Here is a 15,080-nt window from a genome sequence, read left to right on the forward strand (position 1 = left end):
CAGCACTGCCCCCGCCACCCTAATCCCTGACCCCTCATCCCCATCCAGCAATACCCCGACCCCCATCCCTGTCCAGCACTACCCCCACCTCTTTCCGGGGCAGTTGGACTGGACACCAACAGCAGTTGCCTTTGTGGGGTAAGTCTCCAAATAGCGCGCGCGCGCACTTTTTACTGCAACTTTTTGACAGGTTCCACCTCTGCCCTGTACAGGACAATGTTGGAGAGATTATCTGGGGCAGGCCGGGGAGTGGGGGGTTTAGAGTACACTTCTCTGTAGAACTCTGTGGAAAGTGTGGGTGAGAGAGGGTGGGAGGTCAGTCATTTGGAGACGGTGCCTGTTTAATCAAAAGATGCGATCACTGTTTAAACACGTCTATGATGTAATGTTTCTATCGGGACCTCGAGATTTCCTTCGGATAATCCGATTTTCGGATAATTGGTATTCGATAATCGAGGTTCCACTGTATTCTGTAACCTCAACCTTAATAAAGGACTCTAAAATCTTGCCAATGACTGAGCCCAAGCTAATTGGCTTATAATTTTCTGTCTTTTGCCTCTCTTCATAAACAGGGGTGTTACATTAGCCATTCTCTAGTCCTCTGAGATCCTCTGTGACTCCACTGATTCTTGAAATATTACCATTGAAACTTCCACAATCTCCTCAGCTGGCTCCTTCAGAACTCCGGGGTGTAGTCCTTCTAGTCCGGGTGATTTATCCACCTTCAGACTTCCAGCTTCTCCTCCATGTCCTTCGTGATGGCCACTGCACTCACCTCTGCACCCGCTCTCTTGAAATTCTGATATGCTGCTGGTGTATTCCACTCTGGTGCCTGATAACATTCTTCCACTGACTTTGTTGTCAGACTGACACCCAGTCCTGATGAACCACAATTACCTCCAAATAAAAGTTGAGACACTCAAAATGATCATCTTCAACCAAATTCTTCAGATCTATTTATTACAAATTCAAGATCACATTTCTGGTCATTATGCAATTGCATTAGTGTATTTAATAGGTATTTCAGTACCAATTTTAACCAGAGAGCTCTGGTTATTAGGAACAATTGTTATGGACCAAGCCAGACCTCTCAAAACATTTCAGGAAAGTAGCCCAGACCCTAACTTTGCTAGTTGTTTTAAGCAGGTATAAAGTGGATATTCCAGGAGAGAATTAGCAGTCAAACCACTTAGTTTTCATCAAAAAATTTATTTACAAGAATACTGAATGAAACACAAACAACAGAAAACAGAATACCAAATAACGTAAACTCTCCAAAAACTCAACAGATCATCCCAACATAATGATGCTGTTCCAAATACTTGGAACAAGCCCCATAAACACCCCTTGGCACAAAAACTAAAATCAAACATAAGTTCTTACAAGATAGAAATCAGAGAGAGAGTACCAATTTAGAGCTGCTTCTGTGGGTCCAGCAGCTCTTCCACTACAAAAAGAAAACAAACCAGAGAAAAGCTGAGCTGGGAGAACTGGCCACAACCCTTTCATTGTACAAGTGTTTTTCTTTAAACTTGAAACCCTCTGTCTGAGGCAGTATCTGTTAGCTATTATCAAATTGGCCCTAAAACCCTTCACCTCCAGACGTTTTGGAACTGTGTTATTTATGACCTCTCTGAAAAAAATCCAAGGACTGCATAATCTTGTTAAAGGAGCAGTTTTGTCACACAATGAATAACTTTAAGTTTAACTAATGTCTAGCTTTTTTGTGTGTTACAAACAGATGATAGTTTTAGATGTATGTTTTTAATGATTGTTTTTTGTGGGCTCGGTGATGAGAAGAGCAGAGGCCTGTTTGTGCACATGCGATTTGATTTAAGTTTAACGACTCTTACATTCAAAAAGTGGGTGTCAGTTGTGCATTCTAAAAGAGAATTTTTAAAAGTCCTGTTATCCACTGACAGGGAATCAGGGGCACAGAAAAAATGAAAGATCTAAAAAAAAACAGTCAGTCAGTCGTCTGTGCGGTGTGCCATAGAGAATTTGCAGGAAAGTTAGCTTAAAACCCCTGTGTGTTTGCACTGAAGGTGAAGTAATAGTGATTTTCCTTTGCAGTTTGTTTTGGGTATCTCCAGGAGAGATGAGAGCTAAAGTACAGAGTGTCTTGTGAATGTATGGAAACTTATTTGAAGGAAACTGGTTGCAGTTGTGCCAGTCTGTCCAAGAAACTTTTGTATGGAGAGAGTGGCAACTCCTCACTAAAGTGTTTGGTATTTGTAAGGATATTGCTGGGATAAAAAGAATAGAATGAATTTAATTTTCTTTGTTTGTAATGAAATCTTTCCAACCTTTTTTGTACAGTGTAATATGTTTTGTTCTCTTGTTTAATAAATGATTTATTCTTTGTGTTAGGCAGGAGAGGGCCTAGTGGTGTTGGCAGTCAGGGAAGTTATCTACATACACAGGGAAGATCAAGAACATAAGATGGAAATGTGGGACACAGTGCCACTCATTGCCTAAATGCTGCAGGAGTGCAGCTACACATGCGATCATCTGGCTGCTTCCATTGGCAGGTTGGGAGGTGCCAAGGAGGCCAGTTTCAACACCCACCATGTCTGCTGGTGAGGTGCACTGACCTACACTGTGTCACCCAAATCATTTGTCCTCAGGAACAAAGGCACAGCAATAAGGGGACAAGGAATCTGATGCTCAGTCCAGATGTCCCTTCCTCGAGAGATAGACATGGAAACAAGGGGACTGTCTCCTTGTCAGGGAGCCTGACATGTACTCCAGGTGCTCCATCCTTATTAGCACTCCTGCAAGGACACTCCAAAGTTAAGCAGGGCTACCATCTCCACACTGCCTGCCCACCTCCAATCATTGAAAGTTACAACTGAGGAAGGCCCCCTCACCCCTAGAAATAAGGACTGTTAGCATGTCTGGACCATCCAAAGCCCTGGCATAGCTTGGCCAAACCGCCAGGGTAATGTGAACAGCACCCTCCCCTCAAATGTGATAACTTTGACTAGATGTTTGTATTCTGTAACTGACTGTGGTCTGGTATCTGAGGCTGCACTTGACTAATAGCACATTGATCCTCTGACTGATGAATGCCTCCATGGACTTCAGTGAGGGCTTGTCCCCTAAGATTTCCAGACATTGCGGCACATGGATGCAGGTATGAGATTCACATAGCATACTACTGTACTGCAACATGTCTGTCCCCTTGACTAAGGACTGCTGACCAGCAAAACAATATCCCTGGTTGTGCAAATTAGCGAAGCAAGGGAGGATGCTGTGAGAATCCAGGTAGACACCAAGTGAGTGTGAGTAGCGCTAAGATGCAGTCTGATTCATAAGGTCACCCCTCAGCCTCTGAAGCTCCAGGGAAAACAGCCCCAACCTATTCAACCTCTCCCTATAGCTCAAATCCTCCAAACCTGGCAACATCTTTGTAAGTCTTTTCTGAACCCTTTCAAGTTTCACAACATCCTTCTGATAGGAAGGAGACCAGAATTGCACACAGTAGTCAAAACGTGACCTAACCAATATCATGTGCAGCTGCAACATGACCTCCCGACTCCTAAATGCAATACTCTGTCCAATAAAGGAAAGCATATAAAAAACCTTCATCACTATCTTATCTACCTGCGACTCTACATTCAAGGAGCTATGAACCTGCATTCCAAGGTCTTTTTGTTCCGCAACACTCCCTAGGACCTTACCATTAAGCATATAAGTGCTGCTAAGATTTGTTTTTCCAAAATGCAGCACCTCACATTTATCTAAATTAAACTCCATCTGCCACTTCTCAGCCCATTGACCCATTTGATCAAGATCCCGTTGTACTCTGATTTGATAAGCTTTGCTCTTTATAAATTCTTTGCTAACAAAATGAATTCATGTAATAAGTGTACTGATTATAACTTGAATATCAGAGTTCAAATTTGACAAATATATTGATTGTGTGGCCAAATGTCGTCCAAACTCCACCTACACGTTTGCTGATGTCACCACCATTGTCGGCCAGATTTCAAACAATGATAAAACAGAATATAGATTTTTGGAGGGCGGTGAGGGGAGGGTAAGCATTGGGTATAGTGGGTATAGGGTGCTGGTGAAGAAAAACAGATGTTGATAGTTCAGCTTAAGTGATTAGAATGTGAGAATAGCAGAACAATGGTGTGTCTCCTGCCAAATTCGAAAGGATAGTAAGTGGGATGGGTGGAGAGGAAAGTGAGGACTGCAGATGCTGGAGACCAGAGTTGAAAAATGTGATGCTGGAAAAACACAGCAGGCCAGGCAGCATCCGAGGAGCAGGAGAATCGACGTTTTGGGCATAAACCCTTCTTCAGGAAGGGTGGAGGGGAGGGGAGGACATGATAACAGGCTAAAAGAAAGGGAAGAAATGTTCACAATTTAAAGTGTTGAACTCAATATTATGTCCAGAAGGTTGTAAAGTGCCTAGTCTGAAGATGAGATGTTCCTCCAGTTTGCGTTGTGATTCACTGGAACAGTGCAGTATAAGGGCGGCATAGTGACCCAGTGGTGGCACTGCATCCTCACAGCGCCAAGGACCCGGGTTTGATTCCAGCCTTGGGTGACTGTGTGGAGTTTGTACATTCTCTCCGTGCCTGCGTGGGTTTCCTTTCACAGTCCAAAGATGTACAGGTTAGGTGAATTGGCCATGCTAAATTGCCCATAATGTTTAGGGATATGCAGGTTAGATGCATCATTCACGGGGAGAGTAATAGGGTAGGAGAATGGGTCTGGGTGGGTTACTCTTCAGAGGGTCGATGTGGACTTGGGTCAAATGACCTTTTTACACACTCTAGGGATTCTATGATCTGTGATCTATGCCAAGGACAGATCTGTGGACATGTGAGCAGGATGCTGTGTTAAAATGTCCAGTTATGGGAAGGTCAAGGTCATGCTCACGCACAGACTGCAGGTGTTCCATAAAGCAGTCACCCAGTCAGTATTTTTTTTTCAATGTAGAGTAGGCCACATTGGATGCAGTAAATACAATACACAAGATTGGAGGAGGTACAGATGAAATACAGCTGTATTCAGAACTTGGATGGTGAGCAGGGAGGAGATGAAGGGAAAGGTGTTGCACCTTCTGCAGTTACATGGAAAGGTGCTGCGGAGAGGAGGAGTGATGGTTGTGCAATGGACTAGGGTGTCCTAGAGGGTAGCAGTCGCTGAGAAAGGAAATGTGGCTGTGGAAGCAAGTTTTGGCAAAAGCCTTGTCGAATATCAGCAGTGAAATGGAGAACAGTGAGGATGTACACAGTGAAAGAGTCAACTGAAATTCTTATCGGAGGGGGAAGGAAAACTTCTGGGTAGGCATTCCTTGAAGTGATGTGGCAGTCGACTAAGTAAAATGTAGGAACAAGTTACTGCAGATGCTGGAATCTGTACTGAAGACAATAAATGCTTGAGATCACAGGGGATCAGACAGCAGCTAACATTTCGAGTCTGGATGATTTTTCATCAGCGCTGAAATGTGGCAGGGACAGCACTTATGCTATAGTTTGGAAGTGGGGAGAGGGCGTCTACCTGGGGATAGTGGGTTTAGGGTGCCTGGAGTAGTGGCTGTACACTAGTATCAATGTTGTCCCCTCCACACTTCAACTCTGATGAAGATTTTGGTTTATAAACCACTTGAATCCTAAAATTAGCTTGAATGTGAAATAGTTATTCTGACAGTACTGTGTCTTTAAGAGAGACGTGTTCTGTCCTGTTTTCTTGCAGAGAGGTGTTGTCAGAATGGTGTTGAAATACCTCCTTTAGACAAACAGCTTTTGAGTTCTTCCTGAGTGATTCTTTTTAAAAAATGAGACAAAAGCCCATGTGTGGGCAAGGTCAGAGTTCACTCAAACCCAAAAAAGCTTTTAGTTTTGCCTTTGGTTAGTGAAAAGGTTTCTGCTGGCAGCTGAGCTAAGAGCTTGCATTTCCTGCTGTTAGAGTGAAGTCTTAGACAGTGAGGCTTCCTCTTAAGAATGAAAAGGAGCAGATTGTTTCTTTCTTCTGGATTGGAGTGTGACAGCACATGAGAATCATAACTGCTTTGCTGAATTGTATCTTGGGCAAATGGTGTGTTTATGGGATGTTGCCTACATTGGAAAAAATGATAACTAGTGGTTAAATAATACATTATCTTGTTAGGTAATTCAAAAAAGTTACATCTTTTTAAATATTTTAACTGTGTTTTAAGAATAAAGATTGTTTTGATTAAAGTTTATCGGTGGACCAACCGAATCACATCTGGAACACAGCACCTTACACTTGCCTTCAAATAAGGCTATCTCTTTACAGTGGTTTTGAGGGGAGGGGGAGGAATATGGTCTGGTCCGTAAAAGTTTGCAGGTAAATTGGTCTTCCACAGCCTCTGAAAAGCCTGGAGCAGTCAGTGCTTGTAAGCTCTGGTGGGTGCATAGATTTTTGATCTTAGAGTGTTTTTGATTATTTCTGAGATTGTTCTTTCTGTCCATCTGTGCATTTTATTTTTTCTCAACCACAAACACTTCACAAAAAATGCATGTATAAAACTGTTAAATATTTTTGCATAGTTTTTCAAATAATTTTGGAAACTAAACACATTTGTTTTTATTCGTGCCATTTTCTCAGACTCTATTGTTTGGCTCGCTAAAGTTCCATATGCCTTCTGGAGAATTATGCAATTTAGACATGCCCAGAGTGCAGGACCTATTTTCAGTGTGTTGAGTCACCTTTCTGACTAAATATATCAAGGGCAAAAATTGATTTTAAGAGAGGCTGAAAGCTTACAAGTTAAAAAATGCCTAACAAAGATATTTTCAAAAATTATTCATAATAATGAGAGAATTTCAAGCAATACGTCTGTTAATTGCATAATACCTTATTTTTTGGATTTGAAAAAAATGTTTAAAATGTTAATTTGGGTGCAGAAATTTCAATTACTGTCGCAACAAATAAAAAGAAATCAATGTCTTTAGAGACTGCACAGTATGCTCAAGTCAGGCAGAAATCTGATAGCATTATGATACTTTGAAATCATTTTGCAAATCTGCACATCTCGAAGAACAGTAGGATATTTAAATAGAACTCATCACTTCTGAATCTTGCATCAAAAGACTTTATTTTGGGAAACTCTGATGCTACCTTTAAGTTGATGTAAATGTATTATAAGCATGACCATGTAGTGCAATCATGTACCATCACAGCACCATTTCCATATGGAGAGGTGGTGGCATAGTGAGTGGAGGTAATGTCACTGGACTAGTAATCCAGAGGCTCAGATGAGTTTTATGCACTTGTGTTCGATCTCCACTCTCAAAACTAGTGAAATTTAACTTCAATTAGTACATCAGGAATTAAAAACTAGTCTCTGTAATGGAGATCATGAAACCAGTGTTGATTGTTGTAAAAATCCATCTAGTTCATTAATGGTCTCCCCTGATCTGGTCTACTTGTGACTCCAAACCCATAACAATGTGATTGTCTCTTAACTGTCCTCTGACATGTCCTGGTATGCCACTCAGATCAAAGACAATTGCCAATTGGGGCAGGGGGCGGGGATGAATCTTTGGAGTCTGATCCCAGGAAAAATAAAAGAAAGTTATCAGAAAAGTGATGACTATTTTCCTGCGCTTGGTATTAGGAGAGAAATTATTTTGGCTTATTGTGTAAATACTTTCACAGAATGAGTTGTGAGTTTCACATTTGAATGAGCAAGGTTGAATAATTAGTTGTATTTATTTTATTAATAGTGAGAATTTCAGATGTATAATGGGGTCATTCATGTTGTAGCTGTGCCTTCAGTAAGGACAGTTTGATTTTGTTGAACCTACACAAAAGAATACACTGAGTGCAATGAGATGACTGCATATGAAAAAGAAATGTGAATTTCCCATTTGACTTTAAAAATTTTACATATTTTCCCAGAGAAGATCCTTCCATGGTGACATTCATCTATTTGAAAAAAGTTCTGAAAAATAATCTCTGAATTGATTGTTGTATAGCTAAGTGTGTTGTATAGAGATTTGATATTCACTGAAATAAATGAATTAAGTCCGTTTAATATGATTGTGAAGATATGTGGGAAGTGCTACAGAAATACCTTATAACTATAAATAGTTGTGATTAATGTACTATAATTCTATTTTATATGATTTTTTTAAATTGTAGATTTTTATAATGTTAAGGCAAAAAATGGTTTATGACAGTGATTTTTTGTGCTGCAAACACTGCTGGAACTGTGTAATGAGTGTGACAGAACGAATACTAATCAGGTTTTATATTTTGCATATGTGTTATTTGCCAACATAATAATTAATGTTATGCTCCTAGGTAAATGGTAGTGACCTATGTCATAGAGCTGTAATAGAAATTTGACTTTACTTCCTTCACGTAATTGATGAAGCACAAAATTCTGGCATGCCTGAATCTAACTACTAGTAAAATTGCAAATAAACTTGTGAAATTTAATATATTATTAATTAACAGGTCATTGCTTGTGAACAGCAGTTGGACTACTCATATGATAGTCGGTGTGATGTATGGTCATTAGGTATCACAGCAATTGAGCTTGGTGATGGTGAACCACCTTTGTCTGATCTGCATCCTGTGAAAGCACTCTTTAAAATTCCAAGGTATGTCAGTAGATGGCTCTCTTGGCTTACTTCTGTTTTATAACTGTTGGCTATTAAATTCTATACATGAAGTATGAAAGATTATACCAATGATGAAATCAGAAAAATGTTTTTGATACAAATAATTGTATATTATGAAGTTTTTTTGTAAAATATGCAAGTAAGATTAAATGAAATACCTTTCATCTGTACTGCTTTAGCTATTTTTGTTAAATAAGATGTTGACAAAGAATTGGACATTAACACATTAGTTTCTGAATATTGGATGTATCTGGTAGAGTACACACATGCTTCCTATCCAGGGGATTTTATTTGAATTCTCCATCCTGACTATGGTGCTCGTATGATTTCTCGCATGACCAAGTTCCAGAAGCTCTCAAGCCATGCATTAAGCAAAATATAACATTGCAATAATTTGCATTACAGCTCTGAAAGGAGCAAATTCTTTATTATAATCCCCTCCATAATACAGTTTTGATCTCTGACGAGAGTGTTAATCAAGGGTCCAGGCTTGAGCTAGCCTAGCTCTCTGCCCTTTGTAGAAAAATACATAGCCCAGGTGGTAACATTGACAATCTAATGGAAGGAACAGGAGAGAATTAATGAGCCAAAAAATTAATACAGAAAAAAACTAAATAAAAGGAAAAGCTCATCATAATGAAAGTATTTAATTAATTAAATGGGTCTGAATGGTGGGCAGGTTCATGGGAATTGGTATGTTGGTTTTTGATAAAACACTAATTGTTGAGATATTTACAGGTAACATGGTTTAAGTTGAGAATATATAGTGTCAATGTTCTGAGTACTCTAATTAGTTTGCTTTTAGTATGTAACTTCAATGCAGATATTATTTTTAAAAATAATAACATGAAATACATACTTCTTTGATGAGAGAAAGCACTCTAAGAGTTCATTCAAGATTTGTAAAAGCGAGGATAATTTGCACTTGCATGGTGCTTTCAGTGCATTAAAATGTCCCCAGTAACTAAAACATGTTGTATCTAAGGGTTTATTTTTGAGAGTGACTTCTTTTTGGTGCTAATCATGATCTTTAAATGTAACCAGTTAGCATGTATATAAACTTGTTCTGTATTATACCTGTGTGGCTCACAGACGATCATTCTCAGGATTGCAAACCAGAAATCCAATCAAAATAAAAATATGGATCTTGCATCTCATCCAGTTGTGTAACTGATCGGAAATATCAAAAACAAAATGGATAAATTGGAATGGGAATGGGAGTGTATGGAGGAGTGGTAAAGGATTAGAACATTATTTTCCAGAGCTAGAATGAGTTTAATTTTTATCAGTTATGTATTTCAATTAATTTTCACTCATAAGATGGTGTGGTTAACAATTCAGCATCTGAGTGGCAACTAATTTTGCATCCCTCTTTAAGGAAATAAGTGATTGGCAAAGCATGAAAAACTGACTGTCAAGGATTTTCATGCTGGAGTCAAACACATTGCATATCAAAAATAACTTGTTCTTCATTGCTGCTTTTCTCCCTACAGCTATTTATTGCTGATGAGAATTTAAAAGCCATAATAATACAAGCCTTGACCTTTTTATCTGCACCATCATATAGTTATTATCGCAGGCCCTTTTGGTTACAATTTGCATTTCTAATTAGCTTCTATTCATATTTAGATTAGGGTGGCAAGAGCTCTGCATCACAATGTTATCTCCATCCACCGTACCCAAAACCTAGAAATGAACATGACATGGTGTGTGAAAATTGATATTCAGTAGTATTTTATCTTGTTTCTCCTACGTTTGTATAAAACTGGGCTTGCGAATTATTGTGGAGAACTGAATACAGATTTGCAATATTGACAAATTCCATTAAATAGTTGAAACTTTAAATGATGACAAAAAATCAGTTTCTATTTTGGGATGTTTCAAAACCAGAAAAATGAGATGGTATTACATGAAAGAAACCAATTTCAAATGGACGTGCATCTTTATTTAGTCCTGTTAAATATTTTTCTCAAATTTTGTTTCAGCTAAATTGAAGGATTGTTGATAAGGTTGCTAGATATATTGAAAACCTGCTTATTTAACTCTTTTAGAACCAAAAAATTTATTTTCTTTTAAAGAAATCGCTTTATAAATAATAACCAGATAGTCATATCGGACCAGACATTAATGGTTTGTTTCTCCATGTGGCACAATGTCTCCCTTATTAAAATGGATTCTTGGACGCTGCTCATAAATCTCCTGAATAGGCCCTCCAATACCTGCAGATGGAGATAAATCATACTGAGAAAACACTGAACCATGAAATGATTCTGTTAACATGTCATCTGTCTGGAATATATTTTCAGATCTCCAACAGAAGGGGCTGAATTATGAAAGGATGGTGGTCTGGCATAGTTGGTGATTTGGGATTTAATACCTTGAACTTTTCCCCATCTGTTACAATGCATGTTTTTTTTAAATTTTAATAAAAGAAAATGGCTGCTAACAGAGGCTGACAGTACAATGTTAAAATTATCTGAAATTGAACTCTTTAGACCTTTTGCTTATATATGTGTGATGATATTATTAGACTAATAAATACAATAAAATACCAGTGCATTTGTTTTAAGCTCATCTCATCCTGGAAATAAACACAGTTTTTAAGTTGGACATTAATATCACAATAAAGGCATGCTTCAAAAGATTCCATATTTTGAAAGAGATGCTACAATTTTACAAAGTGGTATTTAACCGACATCTCTAAACTCTACTAGCATATTTAATGTTGTGAATACTGTATTATTTAGTAAATTTTCTGGACGAGAAGACTTAGTCAAAATATTGATCTATTTTGGTTTGCCTTAACATAGAAATAATAGTTTGTGGTATAAATATATTGTCTGTTAGTCCTTTGTTTGCTAGTGCAATGTATTTATTTTAAATAAGTGAAAATTACTGTTAAAATGACTGACACAGATCACATGAATGTAAGAATTTGATATCAACTTCTTGGTTCTTACTAAATTCTCAAGTTACTTATGAGATACATGGCAATACAAAATCACCAAAACAGTTTTGGTTCATGTGTGATTTGGAGTTGTTAAACTATTTTCATGATCACATTTTCAGTGTATTCTTTTTGTAATCTTAGTCCTGGGCATTTAACGTGGGCATTTTCATATGATTGTTCAACAATGCAGAATAAAAATTGATGCAGTCGGTGTTCGTCAAACGCATACCTTATGTGCCATGAGGCTAACGAGTTGATACATGCAGTATTAAGTAAATCAGCTATGTAACGTTTGGAACAGTATTCTAATGCTAGTTTTGTTTTTGTAGCCATTAGAGTAACGTGGTTATGAGGTCACTAAGATTGGGAAATAACTGTTTCAGAGTAAGTAAAATTTCAATGAGAATAGCAGAATGGAAGAGGAGGAATGGTTCTGACAGTAAAGGATGACATAAAATCAGCAGCAAAAACCATGTCACAAATAGAAGTAGAATAGTATGGAGGAGATGATCAATAATACGGTAGGAAAATGCTCCTGAGTGTATTTTCTAGGCCTCCCAAACTATTATTATACTATTGGAAAAAGTGTTAAATAAAAAAAAATTGGAACATATAACAAAGAAAATATTTATGGGCAAATTTAATCTTCAAATCAGCAAAATGTTTGGCAAAGTTAGTCTGGAAGATAGGTTGAGGTATGCTTACCAAAAACCACCTGGAACAATATACTGTATGTGAAACAGCTCGGGATAAAATATTGTGAAGTGATTTAGGTCTAGTATTATGAAGTGAGGCAAATTTAATTAGTAATCTCATATTAACTTACTCTGGGAAAATTGAATTTTCGAATAATTACAAAAAGGAAGGGACCTATTTGGACAATTGTATCTGTTTGATACTCTGCAATAGCAAAACAACTAGTTCTGCTACTCTTGCTTTTTTTCCCATAGCCTTGCAAATTTTCTCTTCTCTAATAAGTATCTAATCCACTTTTGAAAGCCATGGTTGAATCCGTTTCCAATATGTTCTAAGGCGGACAATTCCAGATACCAACCACTCACTACATTAAAAAAAAACTTTACCTCATTTGGTATTCTCCCAATGGGAACAGTTTCGTACTATCTACTTTGCTCAGAGATCTTGTGGGTTTGAACTCACTGTGAAATTATCTCTGAAAAAGTCCCAGTGTCCAGAACCTGACTGAGTAAATAAAGTTCCTCATCCCTGGAACAATTGTCTTCATTTTTTTTTCCCTATAACATCTCTAATGCATACATCCTTAATGTAGTGCCAGATGGGACACAATCTAAATGAGACTGAACCAGTTTTCTGAAGACTCTCCATTACTCCCTTTTGTTCTCTGTTTCCATTTATAAAGTCCAGGATTTCTTCACCTTTCCAGCCTCTTTCAAATATTTTTTGCACGTCCAATCCATCACTCCTTTGGACGTATATGCTTTATTTTATATTTTGTCTCCTCATTCCTCCTACCAAAATGAAGCCTATCATTACCCTCTCCATTCACAACACTTCTAAGTTTTGTGTGATTGTAGGCAGTGTTGTAGTACTGATCCATAGAGTGCCTTTATATATATTTTCCAGTCCAAAACAAAAATCATTCACCAGTGTTTCTTTCCTGTCACTCATCTATATTTCATGTCCACAATACTTCCATCCATTTTCTTCCATGGGCTTCAAATTGTTCACGTGTTATGTGACATTTCATCAAATATTCTTTGATTGTCCATGTACCCCACATGAACATCATCAACTCTGTTTGTTACGCATGACATCATTTTGTTTTAACAAATCTTTGGCAGCGCTTAACTAATCTACAATTGTCCAAATGACTGTTAAATTTGTCTTAGATTATTTTTATTATATTATCCACTGAAGTTAAATTGACTGGCCTATATTTGCTCATCTTATCCTTGCCTTTTTTGAACAAGGATTTGACATTTGCAGTTCTCCAGTTCCTTGGCATGATCCATGTATCTAAGATTTACTAAGATATTGGTGGCTCAGTGGCCAGTATTGGTGCCTCGCAATGCCAGGGACCCAAGTTTCATTCCTGCCTTGGGTGATTGCCTATGTGGAGTTTTCACATTCTCTCAATGTCTATGTGGGTTTCTGCTAAGTGCTCCTGTTTCTTTCCAGAGTTGAAAAATGTGCAGGGTAGGTGGATTGGCCATGATAAATTGCCTTGTAATGTCCAGGATGTGCAAGCTAGGTAGATTAGCCAGGGTAAATGTGGGGTTATGGGAATAGGGTAGGGAGACTGGGTCTGAGTGGAATGATCTTCAGTGTGGAATCAATGGGTTGAATGGCCTCTTTTCATACTGTAGGGTTACTGTGATTCTAGATTATGAAAATTTTCTACACAATTTCCATCTTTACTTTGCTCTGTCATGGTATGATATGGTCCAGTAAGTTATAATCTTTACGTACAATAATAGAATAGAATTCCATATTGAGTTTGAGAGCAACCTACTCTAGTTTGAAGACAGAATTGTAAAGCAAACCCACTTCATAAACTGAGAAAGATTGTGTAAGTAGACAAAAGGATTTGGTGGTAAACGAAGTTAATGTACCAATTCAAACTGCAACAAAAATCGTTTCTAGTAGAACAAAAAACTTGAGCAGAAATTCAAATTCAGAAATAACAGTAAATACTGGTGAAACTCAGCAGGTTGGGCAGCATGTGTAGAGAGAGAAATGGAATTAATGCTTCAATCCTGAAATTACACTTCTTTAAAACTGACCAATTCAGGGCTTAGTAAAGAACTTTGAGCCAGTGTTATTAAGACCTGAAGAAATAGGATCATTGTTCCTGCTCTGTCACTCAGTAAGTTTCTGGCTGATTTAATTTTGGCTTTAACTCTACTTCCCTGCCTATAACCATAGATTCCCTTGACAAAAACAAGTCAACTCAACCTTAAATATATTCAATGACCCAGCTTTCATTATTGGAAAAAAATTCCAAAGACTGCAGGTAATTAAGAAGGTAAATGGAATATTATCCTTGATTGCTGAGAAATTGGCAGACTGTGTTTGCAACAAATCCAAACAAGCAGAAACCCTAGTCACTCTCCCCTACATCAAAGACATCTTGGAAATGACTGCCAGACTACTCAGACCTCTTGGCATCATAGTAGCCCACAAACCCACCAACACACTAAAACAGCAGCTAATGAACTTGAAGGACCCTATACAGACAACAAACAAAATTAATGTCATTTATAAAATACCTTGTAAGAACTGTAACAAACACTACATTGTACAAACGGATAGAAAACTAACCACCAGGATACATAAACATCAACTAGCCACAAAAAGATGTGACCCACTATCACTAGTATCCATACATAAATAAGGAAGAACACCAATTCGACTGGGACAACACATGCATCTTAGGACAAGCCAAACAGAGACACATGTGAGAATTCCTAGAAGCATGGCATTCTAACTGGAACTCTATCAACAAATACATTGACTTAGATCCCATTTCCCACCCC

General features: G+C 38.0%; 1 protein-coding gene across 5 annotated transcripts in view; it reads left to right on the forward strand.

The window, feature by feature from the left end:
• Window positions 1-15,080, forward strand: part of myo3b (myosin IIIB) — a 577,679-nt gene that overhangs the window by 93,648 nt on the left and 468,951 nt on the right. For 4 of the 5 annotated variants that reach the window (XM_043693701.1, XM_043693698.1, XM_043693699.1 and 1 more), the window contains exon 7: window positions 8,449-8,594. In XM_043693701.1, the coding sequence (XP_043549636.1) occupies window positions 8,449-8,594 (146 nt within the window). Of the gene's footprint in view, window positions 1-8,448; window positions 8,595-10,921; window positions 11,286-15,080 lie in introns of those variants that run through there. The other variant, XM_043693702.1, reaches the window with a different exon arrangement.

This window comes from Chiloscyllium plagiosum, chromosome 7, assembly GCF_004010195.1.
Source record: "Chiloscyllium plagiosum isolate BGI_BamShark_2017 chromosome 7, ASM401019v2, whole genome shotgun sequence".
Lineage (NCBI taxonomy): Eukaryota > Metazoa > Chordata > Chondrichthyes > Orectolobiformes > Hemiscylliidae > Chiloscyllium > Chiloscyllium plagiosum.